A 26,594-nucleotide genomic window follows, 5' to 3' on the forward strand; every position below is an offset into this window, starting at 1 on the left:
TCTGGCTATATGAGTGAGTAGCCTCCTGATATTAATATCGGTACCCCTACCTGGCATAAATCCCGTCTGGTCGGGGTGGACCAGTGCGGTTATGACTGTATTAAGCCTGTTAGCCAAAATTTTTGCTAAGATTTTTGCGTCTACATTTATCAGGGAGATAGGCTGATAGGATGAGCACATAGATGGGTCTTTCCCGGGTTTTGGTGTCACTATTATGACTGCCTCGCCCAGAGATTGTGGGAGGGAATTCAGTTTCGTTGCTTTAGTCATCATTACGTGGAGTCTAGCAGTCAAAATGTTCGGGTATTGTTTATAAAATTCTATGGGTATCCCGTCTGGGCCAGGGGTTTTGCCCGATTGCATACTTTTTAGTGCCTTAAGTATTTCCTCTACCGTGATGTCCCTGTCTAGTTCTCTCCTGTACTTGTCAGTCAAAATGGGAAGGGCCACAGTCTCTACATAGGAGAGTAGCTCGTCTTCCCCATAATCTATTCTAGACGTGTAAAGAGTCCTGTAGTATGAGACAAAACAACCATTTATCTCTTCAGGAGTGTGCAAGAAGTCTCCGGCAGGTCCTAGTATGTGGGAAATACTGATCTCCCTGGACTGCCCTCTAGAGAGCCAGGCCAAAAGTTTGCCCGATCTCTCGCCCTTCTTAAATATGCTTTGTGATTGTGCAAGCAATTTCTTTTGAGTGAGAGAAGTGCAGAGGGATACAACCTCCCTGGTCAGGGATTGTAATCTAGTGTAGTGCTGGGGATCCCCAGAACTCGTATACAGAGTCTCCTGTATAGCAGCCGCTAATTCAGCCTTTGTTAGGGCAGTTCTCCTCTCCTTCCTAACCGTGGCGATTATGGTCTGGTAGTGCCCTCTCGAGAAAGTATTGAAGGCGTCTCATACCACTGTAGGCTCAGCCGAGCCCGGATTGGTAGCCCAGAACCCCTCCATCTCAGTCCGAAATCGGACGTCAACCTCAGGATCGGAGACCCAGAACCTGGAGAGTCTCCAGAGTCTGTTTGTGGGGAGACCCGGGCCATCCAGTTTCAACAGGAGGGGTGCATGATCGTGGATACCTCTAGGCAATATCTTGACCTCCTGAACCTTAGTCAGGACCGAGCGTCCAGCAAATATCAAATCAATACGAGAAAATGATCAATGGGTGGCGGAATGGCAAGTGTAGGCCTGGGATATAGGGTATCTCCATCTCCACACATCCGTCAACCCATAGGTCTCAGCCCAGGTTTGCAGCCCAGAATAATGGGAAACAGAAGCGGCCATTCTATCCAGAGTAGAATCAGGGGCCATGTTAAAATCACCAAGCAGAATTATATGTTCTGCTGCAAAATCAGCTAATTTGGACGTTATCTTGTTCAGGAGAGTCAGAGATGCCGGGGAGGTAAATACAGCCCCACAACAGACCATGTCGGTGAGAGAATTCGGGCATGTACTATGACATATCTGCTGTCTGGGTCCATCGCCACATCCAGGAGAGTGAAGGACAGTGATTTGCTGACTAAGACACTGACGCCCTGCGCAAAGTTAGAATAGGTAGAGTGATAGTGGCTACCTATCCAAGGTTTTTTAGGGGCTAGGGTTTTACTGCCCACCAGATAGGTTTCTTGGAGGATGCATATGTGGGGAGTATATGTTTTAATAAACTTATACACCAATGATCTTTTGATCGGAGAGTTTAGCCCCTGGTGTTCCAAGACATGATGCTAAGGGCCGACATCAGAGCTATAGAGATGAAAAACATCAGGATAAATTGAAGGGTCACTCAGCTGAGATGACATCAGGACCCAGACAAGGCAGGAGTAGTGTAAATATAATGCTGACATGTAACTTAGAGTAAGCATGAATATATTACAATAACATCTTAACAATGAACTGTAAAGCTCCCAAAAACCAGGCCACAAGGGCCAACAGACCCTCCCCCCCACCCTGCCTGTTCCCCCAAAACTGGGACGAGCTTCCATCCCCGGTTCCCAATTCAGCACACTGGCTGCAAAGTGGGGTCCTGTGTAAGAGGCGAGGTGGACCCCTCTAGGTTTCATTGAGGGGGCCCTTGAGCGTGACAGCACTCCACATCACAGCCTTCCGCCGGTAACAGAAATGCTACTGGGCTAGTGAAATGTTCCCCCATCCGGGGGGCAGGGAGAAAAAGGAAAACAAATATTAAAAATAGAATTAAAAGAAATTCCCCCACCCCCCAGTCACTATGTCACCCAGTGCAGTGCATTATTAAACCACTGGGGGTCCCTGAGGTTCTGTAATGAGAGTCCTCCAGTGGTATCCATGGGCATATGAAAAGAATGTCAACAGTTCTCCTGATCCAGTCAGGGGTACGTGGCTTGTGTTGCAGAAAGAAAAAACTTATCAACCAAAACTGTAGAACTGATACGGGTCAAGCCCAAAGTCATAAGAGGGCTGTGGCATGACAGAATAGTCTCCCTCTGAGTATCCAGACCCTCGGTCCGTGGTAAATCATCCGGGGGGGATGAAGGGGAGTGAGCTACAGACCAACCGGCGGGGGTAAGAAATGAGGAGCAGGGATGGGATAGCTAGCCATCAGGAGACCCCCCGTATAGGTGGGGGATGCAAGTAACGGGGGGGGGGGCATCAGGGCTCCTGTCTCAGTCCTGCCAGCCACTTATCAGGGTGTCCCAGTCTCAGCCCCAAAAACGATGGTTAGTATGCAGTCAGCCTGGTCGATGCGGCGGGAGGGAATCAAGCCAGGTGGAGGCATCTCTTGGAGTGTGGAAGAAGCTGGACGTCTCGCCATCTTGGACTCGGAGGCGCTCTGGGAAAAGAATGCTTTAACCTATGTTTCGAGATCTCAGCGCTGCCGCCTTCACCACATCAAATGACTTGCGCTGCTTCTGTGTCTCGACAGTATAGTCGAGAAAGATCATCAGTATAGTATTTTGAAATCTCAGGTCCCCCAGTACACTTAAAAATGCGGAGGACCTCGTCACGGTCCCGAAAGTTCAGCATGCGGAGGATGAAAGTTCTGGGGGGGACCCCCTGGAGGTCCCGGCTTGGGAGGGACCCAGTGCGCTCTCTCCACGGTGTATTGGGGAGAGAAGCATCTGGAAGGAGGTTGCGGAGCAGATCTTCAACAAAGACCGTCGGACCCCCCCTCCCTCGGCCCCCTCAGGCAGGCCAATAATCCGGAGATTATTCCTCCTGTTCCTGTTTTCGGCATCCTTCCCTCTATATTCAAGAGCTTTCACCTTAGTTTGGAGGGTGCGGAGGGCCGCCGAATGTTCCATAACATCATCCTCCGTCTGTCCGATTCTCTGCTCGGTCTCTGTGACCCTGGAGCAGAGCTTATCCAGGTCCTGGCGTACAAGGCCTACGTCCAGTTGCACCGCTTCGATCTTGGCGGTGAGGGTCTACTGGCAGGTGGCATCACCACGGCCAGCCAGGGGGGCCTGGATTCTGCTGCCTCCATGTTGAGGGTTTGCGATGCCACGTGCAAGCAGTGCCTGGGGGATTGTCGGCGGAACCCCAGCCTGCTGGGGGAACTTGACCTTTTTCCCCTTAATGGACCGCGACCCGGAGGATCCACGCCTCATCCGGGTGTCCGGAGCGGGTGTAGAGGAAAGGTATCCCCGGTGGGAGCAGAGTTATTACAGGAATCCAGCGGAGCTCGTGAAGAGTGCGACCGCTCATGTCGCCATCTTGGACACGCCCCCCCCCCCCCCCCCAGTCTAATTCTAATTTTGTCCTCTGTTAGCCATGAGGGTGCTTCTTGTGATGTGTCACAAGGATAAACACTGCAGTTATGGTTACTAAAGCCCCCCGATTCCCTCGTGAAGACCGAGGAGAAGAATAAATTCAATACCTTCACCATCTCCCCATCCTTTGTAACCAGATGTCCTTCCTCATTCTTTGTGGCCAATATGGTCTGTCCTTCCTTTTTTACTGTTTACATACTTAAAGAATTTCTTGGGATTTTTTTTTGCTCTCCTCCACTTTGTGTCTTTCGTGTTCAATCTTAGCTGCCCTAATTGCATCCTTACATTTCTTGTTGCATTCTTTATAAAGTTTGAATGCTAATGATAATCCCTCAACCTTGTATTTTTTTGAAGGCCTTCTCTTTTTTGCTTTTATATGCATTTTTACATTGGCGTTAAGCCATCCAGGACTTTTGTTCGCTCTTTTAAATTTGTTACCCAATGGGCTAATGCCATTATTTAATATGCTCTTAAAGCGAATGCAGCAATGCCCCATATCATCTCACTTGTACCATGAAGGAAATCATTAAGGCATGGGATAAAACCCAAGTGCTCCCTTTGGCCTTTATGAACTACTGCTCCCCTTACACCCCATTTTGGAATAACACGAGTCTCCATCATCTCCAGTACCTCTAGCTCTGGCATGCTTGCCTCTCCCAGTTTGATCTACCCTTTTTCATTTAGTATCCACTCGTCTAGAAACCATGTTACTAGAGGAAGAGTTGCCAAGGCTCACTCAGGGCTATACAAAGCTCTACAATCCCCGCCTTCCCGTGGCCACATTATATGTAAGGAAGCATGGACTCTAGATCAGCCCATATTAGATAGTGATGACTGGGACAATATATAGGAGTAACAATTTAGCCAGTTGATCTCCGCCAGGGATGGATTAGTACAGTTTAAAATTATTCATAGAAAACTACCTTACTCCTGCTGTGCTTGATAAATACTCTGCTAATTGAAATAGTATGTGTTGGAGATAATCTTGCCTGAATGCAAATTTTCTTCACATTGTTTGGACATTCCCTGAGATAGGGACTTATTGTTACCAAGTCTTTCAATCCATTTTTGATGTGACCACTATTCGAGTGCCCCAATACATGTTGTACTGCCTCCTGGGACTTGTTGAACCTCTTGCCCTGAAAAGAATGTTGCTTGGAGTATTTATTCTATGCTAGGAAAGTAATTGTACAGAAGTGGAAGTCTTCTGTGCCTCCAACTTTAACTGCTTGGAAATATTCAACATGCCAGAATTCTGCTCTTTCGTTGTATAGAGCCACCTACCTACAAGCTCAGGGTATTCTGCTCTTTCATTGTATAGGGCCACCTACAACCACAGGGGATGTCTTACCAAGTTTGATAAACTCTGGCCCAAGTGACTGGAAAGCCCCGACACTGCAGCTGGATTTATTATAGATGCCTAGCAATGTTTTTTTCTGGCACGTTAAAACCTTCTGCTCTGGTTTTCTTTCTGATTTGTGGGATACCATCTGCTGTTGTGGGACTTCTGATATTTACTGTTTTCTTCATATTGCCTGTTATTGATTTGGGCTCACACATATATATGGGTAAATATACTGCTGGAATGGTTAACGCTTGTTTTCCATTTGCTTCCCTATGTAATAGTGATTGCTTTGTTTGGTTTACCGAAGCACACCAGTTCTTTAACTTTTTTCCTTTTTAAGTTTTTATTGTTTCTTGAGTGCTGTTGCACTGAACTGTTTGATTTTATAAAATTCAATAAAATATAACTTGTGAAATAAGATGAGCTTCACCTAATGTCTCTGCTCCTACTACTTTCCCTCCTGAAGCACCTACCACTATCACCAATTTGTATTTTTATTTAAAAGATTCAAACAAGGAAGACGCTGCTCCAGGCGAGCAGTCACTACAGTCCGAATGCATTGGGTGCAAGCCATGGCCCGCCTTTGATGATCAATAGGAAGAAAAGAACGGCTGCACACCACAGAAACGTTCCAACGATTTTATTCCAAAAAATGGCAATAAACAGCCAACAAAGACAGTGTCTGAACCCACATCCTGAACCCACATTCTTTTCTACCTGTATTTTTATTTATTTATGTATTTTTCATACTTGTATTCCTGCAGTCCTCTGGTTATTCAAAAAAATGTCACAGGTCCTGTCTCTTTTCTGGTGGCAGTGGGTAGACTAAAGCTGGCCATACACTAATAGATTTTTTTCATTCAGCCACACTAAAATATGGAAAAGGCTCCCGCTGTGCACTGCCAAGCAATGACTGTGGCTAATTGACTGCAATCACTGTTCGCCTAATAATTATCAAGCTGGCTCCTGCAATTTTTGGATCAACGGGTGTCTAGCAGTAAGGTTGGCAAAAGGCCACTGACTGGTAGAATTTTTGCTGGTTCATCTATCAGTGTATGGACAACTAAAGTGGTGGGGTTAAAATGTGTGAGCACCATTCAGTCTAGCAGTAGTCTTAATTTAGGCCAGCGTGATGACATGGCGGCTTGGCTTAGAGGAAATCAATTGAATAAAACTAGCCATGCTTTTTTTTTTTTTAAACAAAGTTTTTTATTGAGCATATTGACATGTTACATCTCATTCTTCAAGCAATAGTTTGGCATACATTACATTAAGGACATTCTATTATCTCTACTCACAAAAAACATCAAGATTCACTTTTTAATAATTCTTCCTGTTTATGGTAGAGACCCCTTTTACTTCATCCAACCTGAGTGTTTGCTCTTTTTTTTTTTTTTTTTTAAGAAACACTCAAAGAAAAGAGTGTCGGAACAGTCAACACTAACCATAGAAACATAGTTTCAACCATAAAAAAAAAAACAGATGGATTCCCCCCCCCCCTTCCCTCCCCCCTTCATTATTAATCTGCCCATAATATTGTATGTATCCTTTCCTTTATCACATTACTGTTTACATACATCATTGCCTACGTTCGTTCATCTCTATTGCCCCCTTCCTCTTCTTCTGTTAAAGTATTTTTGGACTCAGTCCACCTATACCACACTTTCCTACATTTTTTGGGGGCTCCCTTCGCCTCATATGTCATTTTATTTAAAAGTATATCAGCATTTATTATTCTTAACCACATTCCCAAAGTGAGTTGTTCATCATGAATCCATCTTCGAGCGATCAATTTTCGCATTCCGAAGTAGAGAAGTCTGAGAAACAATTTTGTATTCACATTAATCTCTTCTTGATCAAAGACCCCCAACAGACACCTCATGGGAGAACATATGTTTGGAAGATCAAAGTGGTCAGATATGAACTCGGTCACCTGGGACCATAATGGTCTTATCTTAGGACAGTCCCATACCATGTGAAGGAAAGTTCCCTCGTTTCCCCTACATTTATGACACTCTGGATTGTCCCTTCTGTGCATTTTGAATAGCCTGGTTGGAGTGTAGTACACCTGATGTAAATATCGAAGCTGTATCATTCTGTCTGTGGTGGAAATAACCGATACAAGATATGTATCGAGCACCTCATGCCACAATTCCTCAGTCAGTTCTGGTATAAACGCTGTCCATCTAGTTCTGGTCCTAACAGTCAGGTCAGGGCCTCCCAGTCCTATCTCCTTGTAGTATCTGGATATACACTTAGTTGGTTCCGGGTCGATCAGGACCTTTTCCAAGGCTGTGTTTTTTACCTTCACTTCCCCCCTCCCGAACTGGGCTGTCGCTGCATATTGCAGCTGGGCATATCTGAACTGCCAGGTCCTAGGTATGCCAAACTGCTCCCTTAGTTGTGCAAAAGATGCCAACCTACCATCTTGGTATATATGATGAAGATATTTTACCCCATATTTGGCCCATCTATACCCATCCTCTATTTTGCAGAACTCTTTTAGGGACTTATTGCACCAGAGAGGACAATTAGGTGACATCCATAAAGGATCATCCATTATTCTCTGTGCACATAGGTGAAACACCCTACCTGGTAGTGCCATAACAGACCCCACCCTTCTCCCTGGTATCTCTTTTCTAAACCGCATATTCAATGTTTCCTGAGATGTGGCCACAGCCTCCTCCAATAGGGTAGTGGCATTAGGGACCTGGGGGAAGCACCGCCAATGCAAGAATGTCAGTTGGGACGCGAAAAAATAGGATCTCATATCCGGCATAGCCAACCCCCCTCGAGTTATTGGTAGCTTCAGGATTGCTAGAGATATTCTGGGGGCCTTGGATCCCCACAAGAAATCCACCACAATAGAGTCTATGTGTTTGAACAGTTTCACCGAGACATATACAGGCGAGTTCGAGAGAACATAGAGCAGCTTTGGAAGGAAAATCATTTTAAATAGGTTTATGCGACCCATCACTGTCAACAGCATGTTCCTCCACCGCCGTACCTTCTCACGAAGAACCTCCATTACTGGTCTCAGATTGAGGTCCAAATACCCCGAAATGGGAAGTTGAATCACTACTCCCAGATATTTAAATGACTGGGACAGTTGAATGGGACAATCTGCCGGGACCGTCACTGTGTGATCAATAGAAAATAGGGATGATTTGTTCCAATTGATACAGAATCCATAGTAGTCTCCGAACTCCTGTATCAACCGGAAGGCCGTGGATAACGAAGCACCTGGATCTTGTAGATACAGGAGCATGTCGTCCGAATTAAGGGAAACTCATTCCTCAATCCCCCCCACCCGAAGTCCATTCATGTGAGGAGTATCCCTTAGTTTTGCCGCCAGGGGCTCTATGGCCAAAGCAAAAAGAAGAGGGGATAGCGGGCACCCCTGTCTGGTCCCCCGGAGGACCGGGAAGGGCTCGGATATAATTCCATTTACGCTTACCCTTATTAATGGGTCAGTGTATAACGGCTTCACCCAGGATATGAATGTAGGCCCAAATCCCAGTATCTCCAGGAGACCAAACAGGTAGCCCCACTCCACTGAATCAAAGGCCTTCTTGGTGTCCAGAGAGGCCACCACCCTCTCCCCAGAATTGTCATGTTCAGTCTGTAGGTTAATAAATAACCTTCTAATATTCATTTGTGCACAACGCCCTTTTATAAAGCCCGTCTGATCCGGATTAACTAGCTTAAGAATTACCGATCGTAGTCTCCCCGCCAACACTTTCGCAATAATTTTGGTGTCGACATTCATCGAGATGGGTCTATAGGATTCACATTCTTTAGGATCTTTTCCCTCTTTATGTATTAAGACCACCAGGGCCTCTCTCATAGAGGGGGAAGTCTCCCCTCCCGCCTAGCAGTCAAAAACACTCGTAGGAGTCGGGGGGCCAGTCCACCACTAAAAGTAGTATACCATTCCGAGGGCATACCATCCAGGCCCGGAGATTTCCTAGGGGCAAAAGAAGATATCGCCCCCTCAATCTCCTCCACAGTTATGTCAGCTTCCAGGGCTTTATGGTCCACACTTGTTAACCGAGGAAGGTCAATGTCATTCAGATAATTTTCCAGTGTGTTACTTCCCGGTGGGATGCATGATTTGTAAAGTTCTTTATAAAAATGGGTAAAGGCCTGCAGTATATCCTCGGAATTACTCACCTCCACCCCACTGTGATCATATATACTCATTATACATATGGGTACGTATTCTGGTCTTGCCAAGTATGCTAACAGTCTACTATTTTTGTCCCCAAATTCGAAAATGCGTCTATGCTGCGCAAGTCTATGTTTGGTAGTCTGGTCGGTCAGTATTTCCATGTATTCCCGCGTCTTATCCTGGAGAGTGCGTAATCCCTCCCTAGTGGGTCGCCTAACGTATTCTGCCTCTGCTAGAGATACATCTCATTCCCTGGCCAGTTGCTTCTTGAAGCCACTCACCTCCGCCATAAACACCCCTCGTAAAGTAGCTTTGAATGCCTCCCACTTAATTAGGTCAGATCCAGCGTCCCGGTTTTCTTTCCAGAACAGCTGGATAGCCTCAGTACATTTAATTTTAACATATTCCTCCTGCAGCCAGCTAGCCTCCATCCTCCAGTGTCTAATTCCCTGTCTCTGTCCTAATACAATATCTACTAGTATATGTGAGTGGTCCGAGTGCACTCTAGGTAAGTACCTCATCTCAGCCACCATTTGCAGTCCCTCAGGTTCAATCAACACAGTGTCTATTCTGGACAGTGTTTTATGGGTCTCAGAGTAACAAGAGTATTCCCTATTCTCTGGATGTCTCACCCGCCATGCATCACAGAAGCCATTAACTGACAGCCACTTCGCCAGTGGTGTTGAAGTCCTTGGCGGTGCGTCCAACTTATCCATTGTTGGATCCGCCACCGCGTTCAGGTCTCCTAATATGAAAATCCTCCCTTCTGCTATCTCATAACCTGCTTGAAGCATGTCATTCAAATGAGACAGGGAGAAGGGAGGTGGGACATATAAATTCACAAATGTCATAAATCTATTATGGACTTTTATCACTAGAATAACGTATCTACCCTTTATATCCGTTTTAATCGCATGGATGTATATGGGTAAAGATTTAGCTACTAGAGTGGATACTCCCCTAGCATATGAGGAATAGCTTGCATGGTAGGCCCCAGCAATATGCGCTCATTTTAGAGAGAGAGTTCTGGAGCCTTGCAGATGTGTTTCTTGCAACAAAATTAAATGTGGTTTATATTTTTTGAGACAGTCAAAAACCAGTGACCGTTTAAATTTTGAATTAAGGCCTCTAACATTCCAAGAGATCACTCTAAGGTTCACAGCCATAGTAAATAGGACAAGAAAATTCTTCACTCCTGACACTTTGGTAGGGTATCTTCCAGGGCTCCACCACTCCCCCTCCCTGCCCTGTGGGGCAGCAACATAGTAGGCAAATAACGAATATTTGAAATGAGCTTAAAATCATTAGCATACATAGAGCAGAATGATAATTATCCCAGTTTCTCCCCCCCTCCTCCCCCCTTGTCCCCCTCCCCCCACCCCGTACCCGCCCCCAACTTGCAAGGCACTTCATTCCCAAAACCTTAGCCCAAAAAGGGTTATAACGGATGTGGGACTTTAAAAAGTCACACAGGCTCCAACACTGCGAGGAGTAAGTTCAAGTTTAAGAGAAAAAAAACACAAGAAAAAAGAAAAGAAGAACAAAACAACAAAAAGAAAAAAAAATGTGTTCAGAGAGGAGAGGAAAAAAAAACTTTAACGTTCCTCCCTTCGTCCTGTTCCACTCCTCAAGTTACAGACAGAAGAAAAAAAAACCCCTGTTTCCGGAAGGAGAGAAACCTGCAGATTCCTTCGGTGTTATAAGTACAATTGAGCAATTAAAGCAGAAAGCATAATCATTCTGTAGCTCTCCGGACTGCCAGGTGCATAAGGCCACATCATATGTCACTAGTCAGTTCATCCTGGAATTATGTAAAATGGTCAAGGGGGAAAAGGGGTGGTAAAAGAGCAGCTCATCAACAGCCAGACTTCCTCCCCTTACATCCTTCATCCCCTAGGACCCCCTCTATATGTATATAGGGATTTAAGGTGGTCTCGGAGAACTCCCGCCTCTCGTGCGTCCCCTTGCATCCAGCCAGTCAGAAGCCTCCGTGGGAGTGGTAAAAAAAATGTGCCTTGCCATTATCTACAATGCGTAATTTTGCTGGATACAGCATACTGTACATCAGGTTCAGTTCTCTAAGCCGTTTCTTTATCTGGTAGAAGGAAGCCCTCTGTTTTTGCGTGGTGGCCGAGAAATCAGGATACATAGATATCCAATGATTATGAAACTTCAGCTCAGGGCCTGTCCTGGCCCCTTTCAGGATATTTTCTCTGTCTCTGAAGTGCAAAATATTTGCTATCATGGGTCTGGGGATTGCTCCCTTTGGTGGGGGTTTACCTGGGACTCGATGTGCCCTCTCTATGGCAAACATAGCTGTGAAAGTTCCAGGGGCCATATGCACTTTCAGCCATTCCTCCAAGAATTCTTCCGGATGGCTACCCTCCACTCCTTCAGGTAACCCCACCAACCTTATATTATTTATTCTCATGCAGTCCTCCATGTCGGCCATTTTGAGAGTGTGCTCAGAAAGGGTTTTTTTAATCACTTGGGTGTCAGTGCTCATAGGTCTAACAGTGTCCTCCAAAGCAGCAATGCGGTGGTCAGTAGCCTGGGCTTCTTCTCTAAGCTTCTGCATATCGTGCTTCATAAAGGAGAATTCCACTTGCAGTTCCCCAAAATGATCTAGCAGCTTATTTTGACACCCCTGTATGGCAGCCATTATTTGCTTAAGGGACGGCTCCTCTTCCTCATCCAGGGCCCTGTCTGCACCATGCATGAGCACATCTCCCCCTGCGTATAGTGCGATCTCTCTGCACTCTGGGACTCACCCGACCAGGGGAAGCAGGCATCGGTCTCTCTGTGTCCTCATGCCGCTGGAGCGGCGGCCATTCCTCATCCTCCTCCCCCTCCGGCGCCATCTTGAGAGCCCCATGCATAACGGGCCAGTCTCTCTCCCGGTGTTTTTGGCCATGGTGGCCCGTATTTCACCATCCCCTGAGGCTCTCCTGAGGGTCCTCCACTCATGCCCCAGCAGTCCAGGGCAAAACGCTGACTTTTTGCTCACAGGATTAGGTCAGGATCTGAAATCTGCAGGGAAAGCTCCTCTCCAGACGTCCTCACATGCTGCGCTCCGGCTCCGCCCCACCAAAAACTAGCCATGCTTACTCTCTCTCTGAATCTGGTACTTGTAGAGCAAAGGATAGTACTTCTCTGTACCTGTTTCTCCACAGGAGCCTGGATAGCCAGTCAGTGATGTCAGGAGTCACCATTTTGGTAGGTTTTAGTAACAGAGTTAATCAGGCAGACCATGCCAAAAACCTTAGCTATAGATGGTTCGAACCTCGGCTGGTTCAGCAGGGACAGGCCAAGATTCGATCCATCTATGGGTGCCCCCCCTCCCCTCTCCCACTAGGAGAGCACAGTAGCACCCTGGGAGGGAGCAAGTGTTGATGGGGGAATCAAGCGATTTCCTTTCCTGCAACCCATAGTTGTAGGAAAGTAAATTGCAAAATCTATGGCCTGCCTTTGTCTATGTGGACTAAAGTCATAGCAATTGTACTTACTTAATAAGTGTGCTAGGCTCATTATAATATTGATTGCTGACACAAAGGTGCAGTTGTCCCCTAACAGGTTATTTGTAAAAATGTTACATTTGTTTTATCCCTTGTATTTTACTTTGCTTTGCATGTTTTAGGTTGACAACCTTGAGGATTATTTAAATGATCCAATAAAAAAGCACACGTTGATCAGACACCTACCAAGACCAATGCGACAACAGCTGCTGTACAAAAGGTATGTGATGATATTGGATTTTGCCTTTATTATTCAGCTGTTACTACCTGACATGAAATAAAAGCTGAAGTGGGAGGTGTAGACTAAATTTTGCACATACTGACCAAATGCCTGCCACAAATGGTAGTGTTTTTAATAATTTGTTTCCGCATTTGAAAAGTGTTTGTGTGTGTGTATGGGGAAATGGCGCTGCCTATTACCTGAAGAGTAATTCTCTCCAATAGCTCACTCCTCCAAGTGAGTGTACAAAAGGTAGGTAATTTATTACTATAGAAAGAATGATCTGTCACCTGAAGGGCGACTCCACAAAGTGAGTCACTCTTCCTGGGTGAGTATGCAAATGGGTAACTTGTGCCTATTCCCGTGATCACTTTTACAAAAAGGAAAAAAAATGTATATTTAGCCTGTGATCTATATTAAGTAAAGTTCTAGTGTGACTATATTCTTTGTATATATTAATTAAATCTAACACCTACTTCTGAGGTGTTCGTGCAAAAAGTGATATTAATCTCATTAATTCTTCTGATATAGACAATATTCATTCATTCATAGAGATACATATTTGTGCAAATTCATATGTAATAAATTAATGAAGCCTAGTCCATTAAGAAAAAAAGTGTATCAACAAAAAAAATTAATAAAAATTATTGTTGAGAAAAATACTAATAGATAAAGTCCAGTCTTTGTATAGCGCAAAAAAATGCAAATTAGAAAGTGACTTGTGCTTTTCCAAAGTGACTCGAGCCTGGATTTATCCACCAATGTACAAAGGAATCAAGTGACTTCCGTGCTCCTCTTCAGTTCCCCACTCACCAGATTCTAGCACCCCTGCAGGGGTAAGAAGCGTATACTAGGTATACTGGCTGTATCTGGAACGGGCACCTCTACCTTTAGCTCGACAGACTCTGGGGTTTTCTAATCCCTCACCCCCTCCTGGGGTGGATCTCTCTTGCTGAAATGCTCACTTCTTCCGTGGCATAAACACAGGATATCCAGAACAAAATGGCCCCCTCCAGTGCTTTGTTCTGGATATCCTTTGTACAAATAAAAAGCAGCTAACACTCAAACAAAGTTCAAAGCAACATGTGGAAAAATATGTGTAGCGCTCAAACATATGACCATGTGGGTGGAAACATGAGATAAAGTGACCAAACGAGCTTGTAGCCCTCCTGGGAATATCACGCTTAATGCGATGATTAATAAGCGACTCGAAATCACAAAACCGAAAAGGACCGGCAGCCAAAGGGGTCCAAGACCCGTCCACGTAATGATGGATGGCTGATCAGCAGTGTCAAAATATAAAGTGAAAAAGGGTGCTCCATATGGTGCAGGTCAACCAGGTATGGTTTATTTGGGCATACAAAAATCTTACAACGATTTGCAAGATAAACAATATAAAAGTGATCACAGATGCAGTAAAAAATATATAAAAGCAATGTGAGAGGCAAAAATGTGCAAGTCAACGTGTTTCGACTCAAGGGGTCTTCAACTGGGGCATCGAAGAAGTTAAAGACCCCTTGAGTCGAAACGCGTCGGTCTTGCACATTTTTGCCTCTCGCATTGCTTTTATATATTTTTTTTACCACATCTGTGATCACTTTTATATTGTTTATCTTGCAAATAGTAAGATTTTTGTATGCCCAAATAAAAACCATACCTGGTTGACCTGCACCATATGGAGCACCCTTTTTCTTTCCTTTTTCACTTTATATTTTGACACTGCTGATCATCCATCCATCCATCCATCCATCATCATTACGTGGACGGGTCTTGGACTCCTTTGGCTGCTGGTCCTTTTTGGTTTTGTGATTTGGAGTAGCTTATTCATCATCGCATCCAGCGTGATATTCCCAGGAGGACTACGAGCTTGTTTGACCCACTGCCGTATGGTATGTGTGTCCACCATAGCTGGTAAGAGTACCCTACCTCTTATATCTTATCCTTTGGAAGTGTCCATAGGCATACCAACTGGTTCACCAGGACCATACATTAGTCAGCTCATCTGGAAACAGAGCTTTAAGAACTTTCTCCACTTCTCATGCACTCATCATATGGACTATGTTCTACATCCCATTGTGTCTCACCAGCACAGTTAGTGTTTATATCTTCTTCATTTCACATTACTTCATTTTTGTGTATTGATTGTTTTGTACTTATCACTATTGTATAACTATTATTTGTTTTATGTGTACTGATTAACTTTTGGTCACTTTATCTCATGTTTCCACCCACATGGTCACATGTTTGAGCGCTACACATATTTTTCCACATGTTGCTTTGAACTTTGTTTGAGTGTTAGCTGCTTTTTGTTTGTATATTGTTTGCACTTGGGTTTAGCGCAATATTCCCCCCCCCCCCCCCCTCATATCCTGTGTTTATGCCACGGAAGAAGCAAGCATTTCAGCGAGAGCGATCCACCCCAGGAGGGGGTGAGGGATTTGAATACCCCAGTGTCCATCGAGCTAAAGGTGAAGGTGCCCGTTTCGGATACAGCCAGTATACCTAGTATTTGAACCTAAGCGCGGAATATAACAACTTAAATATAGTTTCCACATTTATCTTTACATCTTTCCTCCATAGGCGATACGTCTTCTCAGTGTTTCAGGGGCTTCAGAAACTGAGTTGCATGGGTTTATTGCAGTTTGGTCCAACTGAAAAATTTCAAGAAAAAGATCAGGTATAGTATATAGTTCTCATGTCTCATATCAGGGCCACATATATAGGCCAAAATGCATTGTGGACTGAAAATGTGTCTAATGATAATATAATATGTAGATTTTGCACCCTAAGCTATTATTGACAAATGTAATACAATATTGAGCCCTCAGGATGCTCTTAGGATTAAAAGGCTTAAAGTGATTGTAAGGGTTCTTTTTTTTTTTTTAAATAACAAACATTATCATACTTGCCTCCACTGTGCAGCTCATTTTGCACAGAGTGGCCCCGAACCTCGTCTTCTGGGGTTTCTCGGCGGCTCTCGCGGCTCCTCCCCACATCAGATAACCCCCTAGGAGAAGCACTCTCCCGAGGGGGTTACCTTGCAGGTGCGCTCCTGAGTCCAGCATTCGACATCCATAGCCGCCGGATGTATGTATGACTTGGCCCTGGCCCCCGGCAGCCGTGTCATTGGATTTGATTGACAGCAGCGGGAGCCAATAGCTGCACTGCTATCAATCTATCCAATCAAGAGCCAAGAACCCCGTGCAGAGAGACAGCGCGTCCCTGCCGGGTCAAGTTCCAGGGCTCAGGTAAGTAAAACGGGGGGGCTGGGGGGCCGGTCACTGCCAGGTGTTTTTTCACCTTAATGCATAGGATGCATTAAGGTGAAAAAAAACACGAAGGTTTACAACCCCTTTAATTATTAGGCAGAGCTTAGAAACTTAAAATGGCAATCCAGAATAGAGCTGTCAGCGATTCGGCTTTGGCAAAATACCTTTTCGGTTATGTTTTTGTATCTGTGGCATGAAGTTAATGACCCAAGGCATAAATCACTGAATGGTCTTCCCTTTCTGGATAAAAGGAAGGAATTCAGCTGTTGTAGAACTTCTTGAAGTACGTGGGGCGTTAAAGTCAAACCAAGACTTAAAATTTTACAGGTATAAAATGGGATGTAAGCGTGGTGATACTACACGCTGTAGTAAATGGCAAGTGTGTCCTATTACTGATCGGCGTAGCACATGTCGCGGGCCAATCCAAAGACCATTAATCAAGATGGTAGACAACAGTGTTAGTGCATGCATGGAACAGCGTGTGGTGATGAAGTTTCTTGTGAACGAAGGTGTAAAACCTGTGGCTATCTACAGAAGACTTCAAGCACAGTACGGTGATGAGACGCTCAGCCACAGTAAGATGTTTTTATGGTGTAAACGTTACAAAGATGGCCGAACGTCCGTCAGTGATGATCCTGGCTGTGGTGGTTCCCAGCCCACAGCAGTCATTCCTGTGAACATTCAGGCGTGGAATGCCTGATCCTGGATAATCAAAGCAAGACCTGTCCTGAAATTGCACAACAGACAAATCTATCTGTGGCGAAGTGAAACAGGCTGTCCTAGGATGGTTTAGGCGTACTGACAAATCTTTGGGTGCCAAAGTTTTCCAGGCATTAGTTAAACACTGAGATAATTGTATAAATGTAGAAGGACAGTTTGTTGAAAAATAAATGCAGTTACCATTCCTTAAAATTACTTCTTTTAATTCTATAAACTTGGAAGTCTCAGGTTGAATTAAACGCCGCTCGTAGAATAGTTTAGTTAAACATCTAATTAAATCTTATCATTCGTACAAGTTTATATGCAAATGAATGCACACGTTTCCCCTGAGGTCATTTTTTTTTTTTTTTAAATCAAAAAAGGTTTTATTGAACATTCACATATTTTCCAACAATAATCAGTGTTCAGGTTGCAATTACAGTTACATCATTAATGCCAGTTAAGTTCACATACATATATACAGTAATTGTTTCAACTAATCTATCAACTTGTTGCATTTCTCCAGACATCTAGAGTACAACTCTCCCTGTTTTCACCATCACAGCCCGCATTATGTGTGTTATACAATCTGTCTTGCTCCCCCTCAACCTGTTTAAAGAGATTGCAGGAGTCTGGACATCACAAGCTCTCTCGGGCTTATTCCCGGTGTGTCCAGCCATTTTGACCAGATACGTTCAAACCTACTTGGGCATCCCCTATGTTGGTATATGTATTTTTCCCTTATAAGGGTTTGTCCCATGTGTACCACCCAGGAGCCACTGGTGGGTGGCAGCGTAGATTTCCACCCCATTAGGATAAGTTTCCTGGCTTGGAATAGAGCCCTGGAGAACGCGACCCTAACCATCTCCTCCGGGATCTCCTCCTCCAGGGCCCCCAGCAGACAGCACTTAGGATCAGTGGGAACCTTTGTCTGAAATACTCCATTGAGCGTGCCCATCACCTCATTCCAATACCGATGGAGCTTCGGGCAACGCCATAGGAGGTGAATAAGGTCCCCGTCCTGCTGTCGACAATGGGAACATAAAGGGTCTGCCGCCCTGCCCATCTTGTGCAACTTTTTCAGGGTACAATGCACTCTCAATGCTATGAACAATTGGGAAACCTTTTGTGCAAAATTAAGGGAGCAGGTAGATATGGACTGAAGAGCCTCCTCCCACTGTTCATCTGTGATCTGGCCAAGGTCCCTCTCCCAGGCAGAAGCCGCCTTACATGGATAAGCCCGCAAGTGTCTTGCTAGTAACATCTGGTAGCATTGGGATATAATTCCTTTAGTTACACTACTAGACTGCAGAACATGAAACACAGGAGTGGATGACAATATCCACTCACCGGCATCTCCCTGCGCAGCGACAGCATGTCGCAATTGAAGGTACGAATAAAACATGTTATCCGGTAAGTTAAATTTGGCTTGTAGTTCTGTGAAAGAAAGCAGTTTACCGTCCCTAAATATATGGGAAAGTAGTTTTACCCCGTGCTTACACCATCTAGACCCTTGTTGTAATTTTCCCAGTTCAGTATAGGAGCGGTTGCCCCATATTGGACTGAAATCCGTGAAGCCTTGCAACTCCTGGAGTTGTCTGACCTTATTCCATATTTTCTGTACAAGTGACAGGGTTGGGGCCTTTTTATTGGATTTCGCAAATAGTTGTGCCTCAAGGCCCATGGGGATGGTCTCTGCTCCAGAGGCAATCAGCATCATCCGCGCGGCTGAGCCCTGCGGTTCTGGAGTCATAGAGCCAACCAACTGCTGCAATTGGGACGCTATGTAGTACAACCAGGGGTTGGGAACCGCCAACCCCCCGTTGTCCTTAGACTGCTGCAACTGTTCTAGTTTAATTGTGGGATGTTTGGTATTCCATAGTAATCTACGAAAAAGGGTGTTTACTATTCTGAAAATTTTTAGAGGAATTACTACCCGTGTATTGTGCAGGAAGTATAACAATTGGGGCATTAGGATCATTTTAATTAAATTGGCCTTGCCCGCCAGGGACATTTTTAAGTTATTCCATGTGTTTATTTTATCCCGAAAACGTGACAGCAAGGGGTATATGTTTAGGGAACAGTAGTCTCCAATCCTGGGCGCTATTTGTATGCCCAGATATTTGAAACTAGTGACCAGAGGGATGGGGCATTGGTCAGGAAGTGCAACCCCATGATCTCCATCCAGCATCATCAGGGCTGACTTGGACCAGTTTATGGTTAACCCGGAGTGGTGACCAAACAATTTTATTATAGACATCACCTCTGACAATGAATTGCTCGGGTCCCCCAAAAAGAGTAACATGTCATCTGCGTACAATATTATTTTTTCATGCAGAGTTCCATATTGAAACCCCTGAATCTGGGCACTGTCTCTTATCAAGGCTGCCAGTGGCTCTATCGCGATCGCAAAGAGCAGCGGGGACAGAGGGCAACCTTGCCTCGTCCCCCTGCCCAGAGCGAAGGCTTGTGAAACTCTATCCGTCATTCTAATATTGGCTTAAAGGGATGCATACTGTAATTTAACCCATGCTATAAAGCGTTCCCCAAAACCAAATTTGTCTAATACTGCCCAAAGATATCTCCAGCTAACGCTGTCAAAGGCCTTGTTGGCGTCAAGGGACAGCAGTACTCTTTGACCCATGTTATCTGCTTGCATCTGCATATTGAGGAACAATCTCCTCAAATTTGTGGCTGTGGACTTTTGTGGCATGAAGCCCGCCTGGTCTTGGTGTATAACGGAGGAGATGACCCCATTGACCCGGAGCGCCAGGACCTTTGCAAGGATCTTTACACCACTCTGAAGTAATGAATAGGTCGTTAGGAGCCGGGGTCAACCGGATCCTTCCCCTGTTTAAGAAGTAAAATCACATTTGCTCTTGCCGTAGATTCAGGGAGTCTGCCTGCATCCAGGCAAGCATTAAATACTTTTAACAGTTCAGGAAGTATCTGTTCACCATATTGAGTAAATACCTCCATAGGGAGGCCATCCCCACCTGGTGCCTTACATGTGGGAAAAGAGCAGGCCGCCGTCTGAAGCTCCTTCCCCCTCCTCATAAAATGCCAACTTCGTGAAGAATCTTTTACGTTCCGCAGTGGAGGATCTCAGCCGGTCCAGGGAGTCCTGGGCCGACATCCATGCCTCCCTGGCGGAGTCAGTAGGATCAGTTATGTAGGTTAATTCTAATTGCTTCACCAGGTCCCCAGCCTGTTCTAACAGGACCGAGGAGTTGTGTTTAACCTGTTGTGTTTCCTGAATAAAAATCCCTCTCAGATGTGCCTTAAAAACCCCTTCCCGCCGACCGTACGCAGATATGCGTACTCGGCTTTCCGGGGTTATACCGGGATGATGCCCGCAGCTGCAGGCATCATCCCGGTACCGTTGTTTACAGCGGGCGATCGGCTACCCGTGTATAACAACCGATGCGACTAAAAGCCGCTTGGTTGTTATACCGGAGGAGCGGGAGGGGACATCCCCCGCCTCCCGCCGCTGTTACCGGGCCTCCCGTGCGATCGGGAGGCCCGATGTCCATTCGGTTGCCTTCGGCGGCTGGGGGCGGGCTGGAACGAAGCTGTGAGCGGCTTCGTTCCAGCCTTCTCGTAAACGCGGAAGCGACGTCATGACGTCACTTCCCGTTTACTCGGCTGCCAATGGCGCCGAATTTAAAAAAGTACACAGTATTCAGAATCGCCGTTTTCGGCGATCTGAATACTTTGAAGTGTAAAGGAGGGATGGACCCCCGATCCCTCCATAAAGAGTACCTGTCACCACCTATTACTGTCACAAGGGATGTTTACATTTCTTGTGACAGCAATAAAAGTAAAAAAAAAAAAAATATTTTTTTAAACACAATTTATAAAGTAAAAAAATAAATAAAATAAATAAAAAAAAAAAAAAATTTTTTTTAAAGTGCCCTTGTCCCCGTGAGCTCGCGCAGCGAAGAAAGCGCATACGGAAGTCGCGCCCGCATATGTAAACGGTCTGAATACTTTGGCGATCTGAATACTTTGAAGTGTAAAGGAGGGATGGACCCCCGATCCCTCCATAAAGAGTACCTGTCACCACCTATTACTGTCACAAGGGATGTTTACATTTCTTGTGACAGCAATAAAAGTAAAAAAAAAAAATAATAATTTTTTTTAAACACAATTTATAAAGTAAAAAAATAAATAAAATAAATAAAAAAAAAAAAAATTTTTTTTAAAGTGCCCCTGTCCCCGTGAGCTCGCGCAGCGAAGAAAACGCATACGGAAGTTGCGCCCGCATATGTAAACGGTGTTCAAACCACACATGTGAGGTATCGCCGCGATCGTCAGAGCAAGAGCAATAATTCTAGCCCTAGACCTCCTCTGTAGCTCAAACCTGATAACCGTAAAAAATTTTAAAAACGTCGCCTATGGAAATTCATAGGTACCGTAGTTTGTCGCCATTCCACGAGTGCGTGCAATTATAAAGGGTGACATGTTTGGTATCTATTTACTCGGCGTAACATCATCTTTCACATTATACAAACAAATTGGGGTAACTTTACTGTTTGGATTTTTTAAAATTCATGAAAGTGTCACTTTTCCAAAAATTTGCGTTTAAAACACCGCTGCACAAATACCGTGTGATAAAGAATATTGCAACAATCGCCATTTTATTCTCTAGATTCTCTGCTAAAAAAATATATATAATGTTTGGGAACTCTAAGTAATTTTCTAGCAAAAAATACGGATTTTAACTTGTAAACACCAAATTTCAAAAATAGGCTTAGTCATGAAAGGGTTAAAGGCCTCCCATTTCAGATGAACATCAGTTAAATGTCGATGTGTTTTAAAAAAAAGCCTTGATTTGAGATGCTATTCCCTCCTGTGAAACAAAGTTTTAACCAGAAAGCATTCAACTTCCATGGGGCTCTAGGTAAGTTGTTGGGGGGTCTGGTAATTAACCATGAAGCCAGTGGAGAGTGGTCTGACACTCCCTGTGGAAAATATTCCACTTTAGATATGTTACCCACCAGATTTGGGGTGCCTATGCATAGATCAATACGAGATAGTGACCCATGGGTCTTAGAAAAACAGGAAAATTGCTTGCACCCTGGATTATGATTGCACCACATACCTATCCATCCTACCTATGCAAGTAGACGACTGAGAGCAGTGCCCCGTCCACCCCTGGGGGGCTGTACAGGTGGATGTCTGTCTAGTTTAGGGTCTAGGTAGCAATTAAAGTCACCCATTACTAGTACCGGAATGTCCGGTTTGTTGGCTAAGTAAGAGATTAACAACTGTAATACCTCTCTGGAGAATGGAAGGGGCACATATACAAAGGCTAATATCAAAGTGATTGTATACAATTTACAGTGCAGAAACACAAATCTACCAGATATACTGTATCTATCAAGGAGTCTAACTCCTGGTACACTAGGGCTTTGTGTATCAATACACTCACTCCGCGCGAAAAAGCGGAGTAGGTGGAGTGATAGGCTTTACGGACCCAGGCATATTGTAAGAAGCCAACCGTATCATCCCGCAGGTGAGTTTCCTGTAGGCCAATTATGGCCGGATGAAACTTCCGCAGTCCGGCTGAGATCATAGATCTTTTCAGTGGATCGTTCACTCCTCGAACGTTCCAGGACACTATGGGTGTATCAGACATTGCAAAAATCTAATCCATTTCTTATAAGTGTAACAAGGTCCCGCATTGTTGTGCAGCATACCCGGGGATCTCCAGTCCGCAATCCATGCATAAACTGAAGTGGCCAGCCGGCCACTTGAATCACAGGGCATGACGGTGATGCAGTTCAAACAGTGGAGAAGCAACAAAATGTCATGGAGAAGTTGTATGTTCATTTGCAGAATAAGATGAACCAAGTAAAAGGTCCAGAAATACAAAAGAACCTGTGAAACAACCCCCGCTGACTGTGCCACGCGAAGGGGTATCAAATATTGTGGGGCTCTGTAGGCCCTAACCGTGCCAACAGGGCACAAAAACTCAAGCCATAATACCAGTGGCAACATGGTAAGTTCAGGTGTGGAGCACAATCGCCACCCACCTAAGTGGTTATTCAACAATTGCAGAAAGCTCATAAGGTTGAGGTTCCCTCGCTGGTACTTGGTGGTAAGGAAAAGTCCTCTATAAAAGGAGTGTTAATGACAGTGGAATGTGGGCGCCCTGTATGCTTGCAACAAGTGGATTAAGTAAAGTCATCCTTCCTCATTTTCGCGTCTGCGGTGACGCAGGTCTTGTTCGTTCCGGTCCAGCCATCCTGCAGCATCTTGCGCATTTTCAAAGAAATGATTCTGATCTCCAGCTGTGATTCTCAACTTGGCAGGAAATAACATCGCATGTTTAAGCTGTAATCGTTGTAGCCGTTTTTTAACATCTGCAAATTTGGATCTTCTGCCCTGCACTTCGGCTGAGAAGTCGGGATAAAAGGAGATTTTGGTTCCATTAAACTGCACAGCCCCCTTATCTCTGGCAAGTCGTAGCACTACTTCACGGTCACGATAATTAAGGAGCCTGGCCAGCATCGCTCTAGGGGGGTTTCCGGGTAGGAAAGGTCTTGGCGGCACACGATGTGCCCGCTTCACCGCATACAGGGGAGAGAAGGCCTCTTTACCGAATATTTCCTGTAACCACTCTTCAACGAACACCGTGGGGTCCCTGCCCTCCGCCTTCTCTGGGAGCCCCACTATGCGAACGTTATTGCGTCTCAGGCGGTTCTCGATGTCATCAGTCTTTTCAAAGGCCTGGTGTGCATGTTGTGCGGCCCCCCTCACATCTCTGTTTAGATGAGGCATCTATTTTTCTATGTCACTTACTCTCCCCTCCACTGCCGTGGTTCTCTCCCTGATTTTTTGAATGTCCTGGCGGAGGAGAGACAGTCTCCTTCAACCCCCCAAATTTTTCTTTGAGATCATCCACTGAGGCAGTGCATCTGTGGACTGCATGTAAAATTTCACTGAGCGTAGGTTGGGGGCTGTCATCCACTTGCAAATCAAACAGGCCTGGCATAGGATCTGGAACAGACTCCATAATGTCAGTGTCTTCCGGCCTGTCTGTGTCCCTCCTGCCTGCCTGCTCCATGGACACTGCTGGGATCTGTGTACTGGTCTGTGTGGAGTCTGCAGAGCCTGCTAGCTTCTGTGCGTAGTACAGCATATCCCTGGGCTGGTCTTTGGTCTTAGGGGGTTTCTGTGACTTATCCCCCTGCTCTGTCTTCTTGTCCTGGCCTTGTGGCGTTCTCTGCGGCTGAGATGTCCAGGCGCCATCTTGGAAGTCAGGAGCGGCCGAGGCTGCGGATTCACCGCAATTCCCTCGGGTCATCATGCCCAAAACTGCAGCTGTATCTGTGTCCTGGGGTGTCAGGGAGGTTGTAGGCACCAGGCACTTTGGTTTTAGGGCGCCGGGAACAGCGGGAGCTCCGGTGAACAGGTCTGTTAAACATGCTGCGCTAGGCCACGCCCCCCGAGGTCATTTTTTAAAACACACTTATCACTACTTATGTAGCAGCTAATTGGTCCTGCTTCAAGTGACCTATCTCCAAAAATATGTATTGAATAGAATGACAATCATGTAAAAGCATCTAAAATTGTGAAAGTCACCTCCTCCCTCCATCCCCGGCTACCACCATAAAATTGGGCGTTAGGCACTTCTGGATATAACAGCATACAGTAGGGGAGTTTAGCCAGAGATTCCTAATTTTTTGGAATGAGCTCTGCCCTCGTTTATTTTCAAATCTATATTTTGGCAAGTGTGCATTAATTGAACTGAGAAGCTGTAGTAGAAATGGCGGGTTGGGTTTCTTCCAATTGAGTAGAATAGCCTTCCTGGCCTGATAAAAGATCAAATGGAACATGATATGCTTATGCGTCAGTTGGACGAATTAATTTAAGATGCCCAAAAGACATACTTTAAGTGTTCTAGGACCACAGAATTGCAAATTTCTTTACAGAGCAGTATAGAGTGAATCTCAGTAGACTGCAATATGAGGACAGGACCAGAAGATGTGATATAAAGTGGCTGGAGAGTCCCCACATCGAACACACTAGGCGGGTGGAATAAGCTCTATGCGGTATAACCAGTGTATATAGTATAGATGGTGCATGAGTTTAAACTGTATAATGTTGTCCGCTGTCGTCTGCACAGTTTTAAAGTGGTAGTAAACGCGCTCTCTGTGTAAGCTTATACTAAAGCTTACCTGTAGGTAAATTGACTATCTCCTAAACGTGCAACATTTAGGAAATATTCTAGCGAGCAGCAGCCAGTGACATCACTGGCTCATGCGCTTTGAAGGAATGGCATACCCGTGAGTTCCTTCAGAGCTGTGTGCCGTGGCCGAGACTCCCGCAGGCATGCTCAGGAGTGACGTCATCGCGGCTCGGCCATTCAAGCGGAGGGGAGGAAAACCAGGTGAAGATTGAAGCCTCTGCAGCAGTGACAGTGCTCCACTGGAGGGCTTCTTTCAAGATGGGTCTCTCATAATGAGCTAGTATGTGGTACCAGCACATTATGATATTGCCTTGCAGGAAGAAACTTTTGTTAAAAAAAAAAAAAAAAAAGTTTAGTACTGCTTTAAAGCTTGGGTATCTAATCTATTTACTGTGCTCAACTTTATCTTTTATATTTAACCCACAAATTGGGTAATATATTGTGCTTGTGTGCCCTAAGAAAACTTTTTTTCTCTGAAAATTTCTCCTTGATAAATTGTTGTGCGAATATCATGTGACATAAAAGTTTTGATTTATTTTAATCTCCATGGTTTTTGCTTTTAGGGCCAGTTCACACGGGATTCGCACAGGAACATGCAGCTCCTTTCTGTGCATTTTACATGGGGTTCATTTCAGTGCAATTTAAGACCATTCATTTTGAACAGGCTCAAATCGTAGTGCATGCACTACTTTTGGAAGCTTGCTGCAACCAGATCACATGATACTTCTGTGCAATGGGATGTTGTTAAAGCGGTGCACCTACCGCTGCAAAAATTAAAAGCCACCAGCTACATATACTGCAGCTGCTGGCTTTTAATAATAGGACACTTACCTGTCCTGGAGTCCAGCGAAGTTGGCACCGCAGCTAATGTTTCCATCAGCTATCAGGTGCATGCCGCCGCCATTGCGGGTAAGGGAACCCGGCAGTGTAGCCTTATGGCCTCACGACGGGAACCCTACTGCACGTGCCTAAGGCTCCGCTCTCCTACTGGCTTGGCGGCAGGGGGAGGAGGAGGGAGCTGAGCGGTGACGTCATGGGCCACGGCCCGGACTCCTGAAGGTGGGAACAGGTATCCGCTCCCCCCCGAAAGCCGAAAGGTGCCAAATGTGGCATTGGGGGGGGGGGGGGGGGAGAGACTCCGCTTTAACTTAACATTGACACCCGCAGCAGATTGAAACTATAGTGTGTTTTGAACGCAGTGCAGGGAATGCGGTTTCCTGCACCTCTTTCTGGTGTTAACCAGCCCTTGGAAAATATATCATGCTTGAAGCAAAACTTCGGGCAAAACTTTTTTTTTTTTTTTTCCCATGTTTTTGTTGCTGATCTCCTACCTTCACCGACTATGCCATCCATTTTCTGAGCTCTGTAGTTCCTCTTTAATAGCCTGCTGATTTTGAAGTAAAACTGTTACTGTCCTGTCATTTTCTGTTTGTAAGAC

General features: G+C 45.2%; 1 protein-coding gene across 1 annotated transcript in view; it reads left to right on the top strand.

Moving 5' to 3' along the window:
- The window catches only part of GTF3C1 (general transcription factor IIIC subunit 1), a 395,149-nt gene that overhangs the window by 184,884 nt on the left and 183,671 nt on the right, over positions 1 to 26,594 (top strand). Inside the window, exons 17-18 of the mRNA XM_073633018.1 lie at positions 12,894 to 12,991; positions 15,572 to 15,668. Coding sequence (XP_073489119.1) covers positions 12,894 to 12,991; positions 15,572 to 15,668 — 195 coding nt within the window. The remainder of the gene's footprint in view (positions 1 to 12,893; positions 12,992 to 15,571; positions 15,669 to 26,594) is intronic.

The sequence above is a fragment of the Aquarana catesbeiana genome, linkage group LG06 (assembly GCF_042186555.1).
Source record: "Aquarana catesbeiana isolate 2022-GZ linkage group LG06, ASM4218655v1, whole genome shotgun sequence".
NCBI classification, from domain to species: domain Eukaryota; kingdom Metazoa; phylum Chordata; class Amphibia; order Anura; family Ranidae; genus Aquarana; species Aquarana catesbeiana.